Below are 15,403 nucleotides of genomic sequence, written 5' to 3'. Positions count from 1 at the left end.
TTGAATTAGTAGGCTAAAAGCAGTGGTGATTTTCTGATCTGGCAAATAGACCCATGCACCAACTTTCTTGAAAAATGATATGCCCAAAACCTTTGCCCAACACTGTTCTAGAAAGGTTGTGGGCAATAGTACAACAAAAGTAAATATTTAAGCTCTCATGAGCAGTGGCGATTCTTCAAACTGTTGAAACTCTGAACATATAATGTGGTGGGGGCGGGGCCCTTTCTGACCATCTTGAATTAGCATTTGGGGTCCCTTATTGGTTTGGGCCACGATTTACCTACTTTGCCTGTTCATAAAATACCTCTGTATGTCAGGTCTTTTTAGTTCAGCTTCTGAAATTCAAGGGTTAGGCTCTGGAACAGTGGGTCTCAGTTGGCCTAATTCTTCAGAGGGCCTGTCCCTGATGTTTGGGCCCCTGGGCCTGTCAGGTTCGTTCAAAGAATGCAAATAAATACACAAAGGTCATAGTTGCAGTCTAAAAAAAATGGTTTGTTAAGGTGCTTATTAAATAAAGTCAAAAGTCCTGAAATGACTGTGGAAAACAGTTTATTTCTATCTTATTTCAAGTACAGAAAGATTAAATTTACAGTTTACAAAGAACTGACCAGGATTTATGAAGCAAATTATTTTCTACACACAATGTAGGCATATAAAGTAGGTGTTGTATTCATAGGCCATACATCAGGAACAAAGCAGAAATCATCATTTTTCATGAGTTCTATCAGGACTTTCATATCCCCAGCACTCAACATTTAGTGTAAATCCGTTGCCGAGTTGTTGCATTGTAAAACTGTCCAATCACAAGTTCATAAACATCATTCAAGAAAATGTAATCTGAGAAAACATTTCTCGAAAACAAAAAACCAGCAGGGGAAGCCACAATTGCACAACTTATAGTAGCTAACGTTGTACCTGTTCCAAAAGGTACATTTACAGCAGAGGACAGAACGACTCAGTAGGAATTCACTCATAACTGTGTTGACACTTGGAACTACAACACACCTTCAGCTTTGTACCGGAGGCTACTGACACAGGCTTATGAACAGCAAGCAAATGGTGAAAAGGACTTCTACACAGTCTTTAACCACTTAAGCCCTATACACTTTGTCATATGATGAATAGCAAAAATGTATGGCGACGCATTGTGAACTCGTAGATTGCCTATTTCGTTTTTTATGATTGGATTTTTTGTCACCTATATAAATAGGGATGCAAGGTTGAAAGTGGTTAAGCATTTCCAACATTTTCATATTATATGAATGAAAAAACAACTGTTGTTCTCTTTAGTTTTAGCATAGCAAAGCTATTAATAATGAATTCATATGCATGAACAGTTCACAGTTGTTGTTTATGCGTCATAGGCAGTGATGAAGCTACAGCTACAATGGGAGCATGTTGGTCAGTATGTTATTGTTGTAAACATTCACGACCGGAAGTGAATTTTGTTAGGAGTGAATCAAGGGAAACTTAGCAAGTTAATTTGGCAACATAATTCAATGCTCTTGATACATCATATTCTGTGCCAAAGGTCCTGGACTGTTTCAAAAGTTTCATTTAAAAACACCCTATTCTACATATTACATGCATATACACATAAAATCTCATATAGTTCAAATTCATACCATTTACAAGTTTCGTGGGGGAAAGATACAAGAAATTAGGAATACCAAGACATATTAGGTGCAAAAACAAGTTAATTTGTCAACAATTTTGGCAGGCATGCTCCCCAGAGTGACATGTATTATTCCCGAAATGCAGTGTGCTTAATAGTGTCCATCTGACAGGTTAGTTTTGTTGACATGATCACTAACTGCATTTAAAAAAAAGGACCTGCATGCCTATCACTGAACCCTATGTGAAAGAAGGCACTTACAGGAGAGAAGTGTTATACAGTAGGCGCCGTCTCGAAATATCCCCTAGTAGATCGTTGGATAATAGGCAGCACTGTGAGTAACATTAAGGTGGTATTTTGGCTAAGTGCCTACAAGCTGACCTACACACTTATTGGGGGATTAGGGTGTCACCTGTTCAGGGGCCCAGAGAATAGTGGGAGCTTTCGGTGCCTTTCCGCTTATTTCGTACATTCAAATACATGCAAGCTTCCTATACCAAGTAGCCTTTCAGATGCCTGGGAGTCTATTTACACACACAGAAATCACAACGAATCCTCTGTCAGCTAAAAGTCTCAACAACAGGAGAAAGGCAGAAATGCAGTAATTTGGCAGAACTGTAGGTCAGTACTCTTAAGTCAATGAATTACACGGGAGGACAGGTAGAGTTGAACATGAGGACCGACATTTCAAATCATTACTATCTGAATAATTAATTACGCTACAAAAACACAGTAAAGAAGAAAAGAGGAAACCAATTACATCCCTGAAGGAGCAAAATGCACAATGAACTTTGAAGTCTCCATGAAATGTTGACGGTGGTGTGTGTGTGTGTGTGTGTGTATATAAGGTGGGGTGTGTGTTTGCGGGGGTTACACATAAAATATTAAAGGCAAAAGTAATCTACTGACACAATATCTTGAGATATTTGGAGCCTCTGTGCATGTCTTGTGAGAAGTTACAAATACATGGCAGCAGAGTAGCCATGGAAACACATGTGCACATCTACTTTCAATTCTCTACGTTTCAATTATTCTCATATAAAATCTTAATTCAATTCCAAATACTGGATGAATCATCGCATGATCAGTGCGTAAGTGCTTTATTCTCCTAACTCATGTTTTGCTCTTTAAAATGGCTATTTCCAAAGTCAGTTTATGCCATGGCTCAGACATTGGTTGAGTGGTATATAAATGATAAGATTAACAATAAACTGGATAGGTTTCAGTCTATGACTGAAAACCAATGAAAACCAATTCAATGACTGAGACTGAGAGAGACCCGACCATTGGCCAGTGGAGCATGGTTGTGCTTATTGTGATCTCTTTTGTTCTTCTTCCTCATCATCCATTTTTGATGAGATTAGGATTTCCTATTTAAAAGATTGTAAAGCGAGATTAATACACCAAAAATATCGGATCTACAAGTTCACATTACAGCACAGCACAACGCGTTGTGAGCTTGTAGAAGTATAAATCAGGGGTAAGAGCTCCATTGTTCTACCCAAAAAGAAGCTTACTTCTTGGGGTGGAAGACCATGAGAGGCCTGTCTTCGATCTTCTGCCACGGGCTTTTCTTATTCTCGTCTTTGTCATCAGGGTCGTCTTCAGGACTGGTCATGGAGTCACGGCGGTTCTCACTATTGCTGCTGCGGCTGCTGTTCACACGGCTCCGCCCCCTCCTGGGGATGGTGGATCCTCGGGAAGAAGGACCTTCATCGAGAAGCGGGGTGAGGGAGTTTTCTTCGGGGGACACTGGGCGTCCTTCACTGCTGCTGGGCTCGCTGTGGTCTGGGTAGGCAAGCTTAGAATAGGTCTTCCCACCGCTGCTGGCTACACTGTGTCCTTTCCTCCCCCCTGTGCCCCAGTGCTCATCTTTCCCCTTCCGGTGGGCTGCTGCCTTGCGCTCCTGAGCCCCCATGGATGGCTCAAGGTTGCTATCTCGGAGTGTCCCGCCGCCACCGCCACCACCCCCGCTGAGATCATTTCCTTCTATGTAGGAGTGACGCACGTGAGCATTATTGCGTCCATCCAGGGAGATAAACCACGCCCGCGGGTGCTGCTTCACACCTAGCTCCATAAGCTTCTTCTCAGCCATAGCCTGTAGTTCTCCGTTCATCTGGGCCATGGTGGAATCGTTAAAGAGCACCGGGAAAGTCATGGCACCGGCGGATGGGTCAGAGGCCCAGCTTGGTTCCTCAGAGTCGTCACCATGGGATCCACCCTGCTGCTGTGGCTGCTGCTGCTTCTGTAGGTGGTGGTGGTGATGTTGCTGGCCACCTCCCATTTGAGAACCATCTTTGTCTTGATCTTTCTGGTCCTTGTCATCTTTTCCAGAGAAGTCAGAGGAGAAGCGCATGTAGTGGGCGGGAATGACCAGAGTCGGGACCATGCTACGGTACATGTTCTCCTTCATCTGTTCGAGGGAGTGGCAGAAGATGATCTGTCCTGGTTGGGTGTTGAGGGAGGTGGGTCTGGTCAGATTGTCTGCTGCCGCTGCTGAATACTCTGGGGGTTTGTCAGACTGGCTTGGCATGTAGCCTTGGAAGGTTAGCCTTGGCGGGGACGGAGGATCAGACGAGTAGCCCCGATTGTCATTGGCATTGTGGTGTCTGTGATAATCGGATTCCTTGTCTTCCATGGGGCTGTAGCTTCTGGCATAGTCTTCGTGTAGTAAAGGGTTGTCCAGGTTGTTGGCCGTTTCCGTGGCCCGAGTAACTTTCATGGGGAAGCTTTCGCCCCTTTGGGGACCAGAGGCGTTCTTTCCCTTCGCGTGCCGCAGCTTGTGAGCAGGCACGTTCTTAGTGAAGTCTTCCCTCGAGCTTTGATAGTCTCGCGATGGGGACAAGTCCGATTTTCCGGAATCATTGGAAGGGCCAGATTCAACATGGCCTCCGCAGATGAGATTTAGCCGTGAAGTTGAAGTGCCCTGATCTCTCTTAGCCCCATTGAGATTGGAAGAGTGGGGTTTGCCTTGCTGTCGGCGTGGTTTCAGACACTTGCGCCTAAAATGAAAAGTAGACACCAAATGTCAGAAACGAATACAAAATATTCCTAGAATCCCCACAAAAGCACTACATAATTATTCTTAATAGTTAAAAGTATAAAAAGAAACAACTGTGAATATTTACTTTGTGATCATCACTAAATCATACCATTAAAGCCCACCTCTAGCTCATTGTATTGTCTCACCAAACCACATACATGGTTGTGGTTTAAAATCCTACATCACAACTCTTGCTGTGTCAACCAGGCAGACTAGCAGGTTTGATTTGCCTGGTCAAACCAGGAATAATGGTAAGTCACTTTTAGCCAAATGCCATTTCCAGAGAAACTCCTTGGTGAATCTGTAATCAACATACTGTATAATAGGACTACAGTAATTTGAAGACATTAAAGAGCAGATTAAATGAAAAATGTTTTTCACACTTTCAAAGCGGTGGTCATAATTGGGACATAGATAGCAATAGATTTACATCATTACTTCCGGGCCAAACAAAAATGTAATGCGTGATTACTTCACAGGGGCAGACCAATATGATGACAAGCACCACAACAGGGAAGTATTACTCCTTTGAATGATATCAAAGATGTCGGATGCATGTTTACGAGCAGTCGCAGGTAACATTTTGTTTACAAACATAAACAAACCTTTGTTACTGCAACCCAACTTGGAGTTGCAGTAACATAACCTTTAATCAGCACTGCTTTGCTGCAGTGCACAACGAAAGTTGCAGAGTTTAAATAAATCCCATATAGCTCGAGGGGACGGGACAGTTGACTAAACGTATGGTGCCACTGCTGACTGATTCAGTCTGTGAATGACCCGCCCGGGCCACCCCCATCGCTTTGAATGACTTTCACCACTAAATACATTAAGATACGGTTACGGTAGCGAAAAGCCATTTCAACTTTAAACAGCATGACAAATGCAAAAGAAATGGAGGGGGGCTTTAGTGATCTCAATAACACTTTGATAGAAGCCTTAAAGTGAGACCTGCGCCTACGCTCTCCACACCTGCAGTAGTAGAGCAGCACACAAAGCAGAATGAGCACCAGCAGGGCCAGCGAGGCCAGGATGGAAAGCAGGAAGAGGGTGTGGTAGGTAGTGATGTCCCTCAGGCCCGGGTGACCCATGCCTGGAAGAAACCGTGACACATCCCACTCAGAACACTGCCATTTCTCAAAGTTCACTTCACATCACAAGTGCTTTGGTTCACACAGTTCAGTATGAGCTGAGCAGACCAGATGGGGTGAAAGATTTAGGGAGTGAATTTCCATCATCAACAGCATCTAGTCCTGTCAGATCTGTGAAGGGGGGTGAACCAAAGAGCTCAGTTGGGGAAGGAATCTTCTGCAAAGGCATAGTGTGAAACATGCTTAGAGTATATATGAATAGAGACGTCACCCGAGTTCTCCTCCCATCCACTTGCATTAAGTTGCTCAAAAGCGCATGAGGCGATTTCATTCCTCCTTCCTTGTAGGAACAGAGTGCATTCTGGGATTGATTGGGCCAAACTCATGAACGCGCTGCCATTGCACTGAAACCGCGTTCACGTGTCATCATGAACGTGCGCAATGATAGTCAACGGACCAGCGCGTTCATGTGTTTGTCCATTGCGCCTCAGGGTTTCCTCCTCTATTCTGTCTCTATTCATATATACTCTAAGGAAACATGCCATTGATTGAATTGATGAAATGACAACATCCTCATTCAGAATCACAATGCACCATAGCAGAGTGGCTTGAGGAGCCAGCAGACATTACATGTAAAAGTGCTTGTGTAAATAATGTACAGAGCTAATTGCCAAAAAGAAGAGGATACTTGAGTATGGTGGATGATATTCACTGTGGAATATTCTGATGCTGATGAGAGCGGAATCTTCCTGGATGAGAATGTCCCCATACACAGCAGTATGAGTGGTCAATTATAATGAATGTTGATATGTTTGAACATCTTAGCACTATGCCTATTTGCCTTCTGAAAAATGAGAGCCTAAGACAGTGGCATCACAGCTGACATGAAAATCTACCATGAAAATAAAACATTTGTTAAAAAGGCACACTTTTTGCAAAAAGTTATGAATGCATTGCAGATGCATTATTAAGGAGGATATTCAGGGTTTTTTATACAGTAATTCCATTTTCAACAATGACACATAAAGGGATCTCTAGACTATAGCACTAAAGAAGCTAATGAGTTGTGAGTCAGTACCTGAAGATGTCGGAAAGGCAGCCAACCAATACCCCATCTGAGGAACCACAACATTCCAGATGAATTGTGAGCCTTCCTTTTTGATGTACCCAGTGCCATTCCTTACCCACAGCCCTGGAAATCATATACGAAAAACATAGACATTTAAACCAAAAGCACAGAACACGTAGTTAGTTAATACTTACGGTTTTTAATCATTGAACCCTAGAAACCTGGGGTATTCTGGGGTGAACATTATGCAAATAGATCTACAAGCTCACGTGTCGTGTCCTGTGAATGACGCCTTGGGATTCGGTTAACTAAAGGTGGCCTTACACTAGCCGATTCTTTTCAATCTGAAATCTGATAGCACCACACACTACAGGATAATCGGAGCGGGGCAGAGCAAATATCAAACATGCTTGATGTTGATCGGGTCGATCCCGATCGCGCCCCGAGCAGATCGATTGAGTCGGGCACCCCCCGAGCGTCAAAAAATGCCCGATTATCGGCTAGTGTAAGGCCACCTTAAGTATAGGGTTTAAGTAATCAATGGAAATAATTTAAACCTCTGTATCATTTCTCCAACTTAGCTGCCAGCTTTAGCTAATTCAGTGAATGATATACGTAGAACAAAAATGTTTATTTATTTCACTTACCCGTCTTAGGCTGGTACACCCAAGCCGGTACACTCGTAGCGACCCTGTTGCGGGTATCAGAGGGCAGTGGCACAGAGACATTGATGGGATCTGAGACCTCAATAGCATTGCCATCTTTGTCAAAGAGCTGAATGCTGACCACTGCCAATGCTGTCAGATCTGTCCATCCAGTTCCTGCCCCAGAACATAAAACATAAAAGAGTCTTTCATTTCTTCTTCGCCTGTGTTCCTTATATAACCAATAGTGTGTTCCTTATATAACCAATAGTTGAAATTGTGTGTCCCTGTTATTTGTTACATCACCATGTTCTACTGAATATTTCCAGCTACAGAGACAAGGAAAGTCTCTAATGTTACCTATGTAGATCAAGGGTTGCACCGTGTGTGTCCAAATTGCCATGGATAATAATAATGTACCATTGACCACATAATGACCCATTGTGACTTTAAAGCTCTTCAGAATACAATCAATCTTTCACCATACGTCAGTCTCACATAAATCCACACTTGCTTTCTCAAACGGATGCCCCACCTGAGCTCTTGGTCTCTAGTCCAAGCAGGTAGGGGAAACCTCCTATTTCATACTGGCTCCTGGCTGTGGTCAATACCGCAGTCAGGGCTGTGTAGTTGGAGCTGGCTGGCAGCTGAAGAGACTTCCGCTGGAGTTGCACCAACGGCTGGTTCCTTGCACCTGTGGAGATACAACCACACTCCCTATGTTGTGAATGCTGACATTTTGATATATATATATATATATAATTATGTCTTTATTTTTAATTATCTAACTTAATTCTACAGATGTCTGTGTGCATTCTGTCTGTCATACCTCTTCCGTAGCACTGCGCAAGACTGTTGCTCGCTTATGGATCCATCTCCAAACAACACGGCGCTCGGCGCATCTCCACGCCCCTCGCGCAACATTGCCCTGTGCTCTGGCCTCAATGTACGCTGCTTACAAGCACCAAACATGTGCTTGCAAATTGAATTCATTTTCAAATTTTCACCTGAATCACCTTCTAGCATCGCGCCACATTTCCTTCCTCCGATTGGCTACCGCAGATCACGTGACACATGTGTCACACAGTGAAATGCATGTTGGGATACAGATGCAGATGACGGGAAGCAAGTAACTAATTTAATTGCACAGTTTTCTGTGCAACATTGCCATCATGTTATCAACAGCTAATTCTGATACACCACACTTACTAACCTATAGAATTCCGCTGTGGCGTTGACTACACACATACACGTATACTGCGCCCCACAAAAGTATTAGCAGCTCTACAAGCAGCGACTTGTCGTGCGAACGTGCATGCGTGTCGCGCCGACGGGACACATGTTAGCTATTAATGCTAATCGCATTATGCTTACTAATACACAATCTCTTCAGAACGAGGGGAGCCTCTGCCTCTCTCTCTCTCTCAACGATCTGATGTTGACAGAGAGGCAGAGACAGTGCTTTGCTTGCTTCGTGGACCACCTTGTCTATTTGTACGTCTCTAAATGTTTTGATGATTTGAACATGGTGGACCCTATTGGAAACAAGTGTAATGCTTAATTGGGTCGTCCACTCACAGTTAACAGCCTTTGTATTGAGTTTGTGCTTGAAATGTACTGTAATTCTGCAAACTGTTAATAAATTCTTCAATCAATCAATCAAACCTGCCTCAAAATGTATCAAAAATAGACTATGATCTATCTTTGAACGGGTAGGGACTAGTTGATATCGGTCAACTAGTACAGTATATGAAGGATACAGGTGAGGTGCATTATAAAACTTGTAGAAGATTACAACTGTGCTGCAGTTGTTGCTATGGCGACAGAGGCAGTGAATAATACAAGGTCACCTAAATTTTGAGCTGTGAAATCTCCAGGAGAACAGGGAAACCCATGCAAGACCGCACCTGTACCGTAGAGAAATAACTATACTGCATTATACCTACTTAACATTGTTGGCAGCTGCACGTCTAAAAATATCACTTTTGTTGCAGCTACAATGTCCAGTCACTGACCGACCTAACAGATGAAATGGCGCAATGCACATGGAAATGGGTTTGAACCAGACCACACAGACCTAATGACCCAACTTAAAGAGAAAAATCAACAGCATTCTGTTCTCAAAACTCGTTTTGTTTCTTACCTGGAGAGCCGGACAGCAGTTGTACGACATCATCGTACAGGATAAGCGTGCCTGGCCTCTGGACCAGGAGGTACAGGCTTACAGAGGCATACACTGGAAGCAGAGAGATGCCAGAGTCATCCTAACACACTTAAGGGCTGATGCGTGATGAGGACACAAGTGCTGCATACACAAACACCTAGGCATGGCCTGTTCATCATAAATCACTGTTTCCCAAACACTTGGTCCGGACCCATTTGTGGGTCGCAGACACATTTTTATGGGTCACGACTCGCGAGTAAATAAATGTCTATGTCTATTTTATTTTATTTGTATTATTATTATTATTATTTTCGTGAATTAGAAACAAATTCAATGTTTTTCAAAATAATTTCATAAATACACAGTATATATTGTTAATAAAAAATAAAAGAAAGTCCATAAATTAGAAAACAAATAAGTAGTGAAAATAGCCGATATACAAGCTCCTAACGCGTCGCATTGCGATGCGTTATAGGAGCTTGTATATCGGCTATTTTCACTAGTTTTGGCCACATGAAATTTCTCTTTTGGTTCACGGGCTCAAAGGTTTGGGAGAACCGTGTCCTAAATCATCTGCTCTCTTTGGAGGGCCACCACGTGTGACTTACAGGGGATGCGGCTGGAGTGCCATGGAACTGAGTTGGTGACATAGTCCTGCTTGGACGCTGTGATGATGACCCATGTCCCTGGACGGTACAGGAAGTTGACTCTCAACACGCCATTGCTGTCTGCCGTGCTGGACGCCAGGACAGTCTGGTTCCCATGAATTTCCACCAGAGCATCCGCCAAAGGTGAAAGGGCACTGTTGTCAAACACCTGGACTCTTACTTGGACGTCTGTAAGATTGTGGAGAGAGCGCTCTATGCAGTTTCACGTGTTTGTTATCTCATGGTCTGTCTCTACACACCTTTACTTTGCTTGTTAATGTTACCCATTCCAGCTTCCAGGAATGTGAACAGGTTGACCAACCAACCAGACACAAAATCATTTGTCAGCACATTCTGCTCATTGATTTGCATATATTAACTGGTAGTACAGACTAGCAGAAACAGAGTAGACATCAAGTTCTGTATTAACCACATTCAGAAACATTTCTTGACCTCTATGACATATAATGGTAAAGATCTGTGGATTTACAGTTTACTAGGCTCACGTAAATCTGTGACTACCGACTACAGAATTAGATCAGTAATAATCACACTTGAGTATGGCCCAAATTAATTTACCAAGTCACTTGTGAGTTGTGAGTCGTATAGCCGCCTTTGAAACTAAGCCAAATGATCTACAAGGGGATGGGTAAATAAATAATAGTAGCATTAGCATAATATACCTCTGGCATTGCCAGACTCGCTCCAGGCGAGAGCGATGTCTGCACTTTGCAGAACACCCATCAAATAAATACACCTTGTCATCATACTGTATGTCCCCTTGCACATCATTATCTTTTCAGGCTTTTTGTGTTGCCCCCTTGTCTTGGACAACACAGATATGGGTCGTGGGGGACGTTTCCATGGATACATAGCGAGTGACCCAGCAAAAGCTTTAACCTGTTAAAACAGGGAAATCTAAAGTGTCGGTTTAGAATTTAGATTGTTGCGTTGGCTATTCAAAAATAGCAGATATACAAGTTCACAGTGCATCACTTTGTGCTGCGCTGCGAGCTTGTGCATCTGCTATTTTTGAAAAATCTTGAAAGTGTGAGAACTACTGATTTAGAAGGCATGTGTAAAATCGGCCTTAGGTCTTAATGGGTTAACGTCGCTTGTTGTGCTTCCTAGGACCTAGATACCCTGTAGCACTATATGACATCGTCCCCCAGTTCAAACTCGCTGATGCAGAAAGTTTCAGTGACAGTCGCCTCGATAATAGAGGCATTCAGATACTAGTATACACGTAGGTTGTGTGTGTGTGTGTGTGTGTGTGTGTGTGTGTGTGTGTGTGTGTGTGCGCTCCCTTCCATTACAATAATTGGGGCGATGAAAGCTCCCTTGTGTAAAACCTTGAGAGGATTTCCTCAATATGGACTGCACACTCAAAACATTGTTGCTTGAAGAGGCGGGGAGAGAAAGCCTGACAAATGATCATATCAAACCTTAATGGGCTTGAATTGTTTGGCTGCATCTACAGTATGTGTATCACGTAATAGTGTGAGTGGAAACAGATTAGATTCAAGATTCAAACCCTGGTCGTCACCCACACTAAACATTTTCTTTTAGCATTATAAATCTCTATCACTTAATATACAGACTATTGTTTCTGAGGAACAGATACCCTTATCAATCTCTGCTTTCTTAGGCAACGTGAAGTATCATTGGTAATGTTACTAATGTAGGTTGACCATGTCTATTAAAATCCCCACCTCCTGAACCCCATGCTGACCTACAAATTCCACAAGACTGCATTTACACAATCAGATTTGTCTTCCTGTTGTTCAGGCTCCTGTGTACAATTGCATGTGTATTAGCTCTGAATCTCTGGTCCATAGCCCTAATGCTTAATTCTGCAGAATTAAGCATTAGGGCTATGGACCAGAGGTAGATTATGGTTTCAAACCATTTCATAATTGAAAATGTATGCATCCATTGACAGTGGAGACTGTAGGCCTACTGGAATAGTGATAAGCAGTAGGTGCAGCATTTTTCATCAAGCCATTGCCTTCTCCAGCATGGACCGTTATGTAGGCTACTACTGTTATTTTATGCTGTTGTTTTGTTTAGTTTTTTTCCCCACTGACAGTAGGCTATACTCACGGTACTCACCCCACCATATTGTCATTAATGCGCAAGCATAATTTTACACGAAGGCCCCGTTAGGCGTTACAGTGGGGCCTGCCATTATTATTGCTTGCTATACATGAAAGATGGTGGTGAATAACAGGCAGATCCAATAAAGCCTACATAAAGCATAAAGATTCTCAAACGACTCATAGTCATGTCAAAAATACAGTATTTCTAACCCCAATTCCCTATGGACTTTACAAATCAAATATTTCGAACACTAGTGCATATCGTCAATATTATTCAATTCATAGACTATGGGTTAAGGGAGTGGTTTATATACCAAAACTATCAGTGGATTAGTATTTAGTATTAATGCTCTTTTGTTGAAAAGCATCCTCAAATATGTATTTTCGTTGCGCCCACATGCGTTTGTTATTATCCACGCGAGAATCGACGACTAGTCAACAAAAGCCATTATAAAGGCCAACCACTCCCATCTTGTCATTGTGCTACTGCATCCCCATATGGCGAGCTTACCAAATGCTCCTTGATCTTGGAGAGACTGGCCGAGCGCCTCCCAAGCCGTGGAGATGAAAACTAAGAGGAGCAAACGAGAGATGTAGTTGGGTAGCATCCTTGTTGCGACTACATCTCTAGTCCCAGTTCGGCGGCCATGTATCCTTATTCATATTCCTCCCCGGTTCGCTTATAGCTATTGACTATTCACACATTTCTCGGATGCCTACTCGCTGACATCAGAATGCTGCTGAGATGCTGTCGTGTTGAAGCTCTGCTCTGCCTTGTTTTTATTGTCTGGGCTGGGGGTGGAAATTTTTGTCCTACATTACCCTCTACTGATCTCAAATGGAACAGCGACTAATGCCGACTGAATCAACGCTCAACGGTAACTGGATAGGTGGGCTGTGGGCACCATTGAAGATTTTTTTTTTTGAGTGGTGCAACCGTGCAACCACTCCTATAGACAGCTATGTGTGTCCCTGGGTCCCTGGCTGGCACACACACACACACACACACACACACACACACACACACACACACACACACACACACACACACACACACACACACACACACACACACACTGTATATATTCAAAAAGGATTAATGCTTAAACATTCTACATGTTTCTACATTATTGCTACAAATTGCAAAAATAAATAAATAAATAAAATAAACTGTTATTTTGGGGCATAGTTGAAGGAAATTAAAATTAAGTAGGCCTATGATAATGATGTAAAGTGCATCATGTTACAATAAGACATTTTATGTCTCCATGCACCAATGCACACAGTCAAATCCTTTTTATACTTTGTATAACAAAATCAGACCAGTCTGAAGTGAGTGGTGCTGTACTGTAGGCTACTCGTGCTGTAGTACTGTACTGTACTGTACTGTACTGTACTGTACTGTACTGTACTGTACTGTACTGTACTGTACTGTACTGTACTGTACTGTATGGCCCTCCTCCCTGGCCTGTGTGTGTGTGTGTGTGTGTGTGTGTGTGTGAGTGTGTGTGTGTGTGTGTGTGCGTGTGTGTGTGTGTGTGTGTGTGTGTGTGTGTGTGTGTGTGTGTGTGTGTGTGTGTGTGTGTGTGTGCGTGCGCGTGCGTGCGTGCGTGCGTGTGTGTGTGTGTGCCGCTGCTCAACAGTGCCATCCAGTGTTATTAGCGAGGTATCGTGCTCGGACAGACACAGGGACACGTATACATAGGGACACACATAGCTGCGTATAGGAGTGGCTAGCACCACTCAAAAAAATAGGAAGAAAGGCAGATCTACAAGCTTAACAATAAAGAACACTCGCAAACTGCCGCTTTTGCACTGTACAAGAAATAAAAGTTTCGGTCGTGTGGACCTTCCTATACATCTTGACTTTACCATGCAAAGTTGCAAACTGCTATTTGCCTACAGTATATGCACCTGCTTTTAAACTGTTTTAATAAGTGACGATACTAGAGAGTTGGAGAATACAAAACTAACAAAACATTTACAAGCTCACAATGTATCGAAAAATGTAGAACATTGTGAAATGTCTTTGGAAATCTGGGGAACAAAAGTTGGACATTCTTGTTATCAACTGAATATAATAATAACTCATTGCCAGATACAGCCAGGTTCAGTGTTTTCTTGTCAATATGTAGACACCAGTGTCTCTTTCTTGTCATGTAGTGACAAGAAAGAGTATGTAGTCCAGTGTCATTTGTTGAGATTCTGAATTCTTAACTTCCCTGAGTCCCCATCTTTAACCAATCCAGTGACTTTGATTGGTGCAGGGCTAAGAATGGATCAGTTTGTAAATACCATTATTCGTTTATTTCACTGCAAATAGTCTACATATTAAATTTAAAATCATCCTTACATTCTATTAATTATGTCAATGGACTAAAATCTTGTTTTAGTTGATTGTCTTCCTGCCCTGGCATTTGGCCTTTGTGCCCTAAATAAATAGAGGCCTTGTCTTTTTCACTCTGAGCCACAGACAGACCTCCTTAAAGTTGCGGCACTGATTAGATTACCAGCTTCTCTGCCGTGGTAATTTAGTCTCATGCTAGTCGTATGTCCAGAGGCGACTGTAGTGATCACCACCACTATGACTTTGTGGCGAGGAAGGGGCCTACAATATAGATCCCCAGGTGTTCCACAGGAGGCCCCACCTGGTACTGTTGCAACAGTACACAAGGCATTTGTGGGCAGTCCACACAGGTAGCACTGGTCGAGGCACAACTATACCTTGTTTGTCCAGTATTGGCAAAGTCGTCGCAGACATTTGAGGGCTCCAAAGAGGCCCACCCGGCTGGAGCACTATGATACAGAGGCCATGCATGGGGCACCAGGACCTGTGGTTTCTGCCTGTCCCTGAAGATGGAAGGCAGTTCACACATTGGTCCGTATCTTCCAGAAAAAAGTCAGGTTAAGGTATGATACCTGACAAAGACCCACACGGGTCAAAATGTTGTACCTCTAAATAAATTGCTTCGGGGAGCTATACAGACCAGTGTGAGAACTGCCTTCCGTCTTCATTGTACGTTTTTTTTAT

General features: G+C 43.0%; 1 protein-coding gene across 2 annotated transcripts; it reads right to left on the bottom strand.

Annotated features, from left to right (window-relative positions):
- Positions 1-532: 532 nt before the first annotated feature.
- fam171a2b (family with sequence similarity 171 member A2b) lies at positions 533-13,210 on the bottom strand. Of its 2 annotated transcripts, none has more exons than XM_079493551.1 (8): positions 12,884-13,210; positions 10,235-10,486; positions 9,606-9,698; positions 7,998-8,156; positions 7,466-7,639; positions 6,828-6,941; positions 5,631-5,751; positions 533-4,617 (listed from the first exon to the last, which is right to left on the bottom strand). In XM_079493551.1, the coding sequence occupies exons 1-8, from the start codon at positions 12,978-12,980 to the stop codon at positions 3,129-3,131; spliced, it is 2,499 nt and encodes an 832-aa protein (XP_079349677.1). In that variant the 5' UTR covers positions 12,981-13,210; the 3' UTR covers positions 533-3,128. The 2 variants fall into 2 exon arrangements, with proteins under 2 accessions (XP_079349677.1, XP_079349678.1); XM_079493552.1 differs by having other exon boundaries at positions 10,235-10,462; positions 12,884-13,209.
- Positions 13,211-15,403: the final 2,193 nt, after the last annotated feature.

Source organism: Electrona antarctica, assembly GCF_951216825.1.
Source record: "Electrona antarctica genome assembly, chromosome: 22".
Lineage (NCBI taxonomy): Eukaryota > Metazoa > Chordata > Actinopteri > Myctophiformes > Myctophidae > Electrona > Electrona antarctica.
Note: the sequence above shows the minus strand (reverse complement) of the source record. Positions and strands in the feature narration are given on the sequence as shown.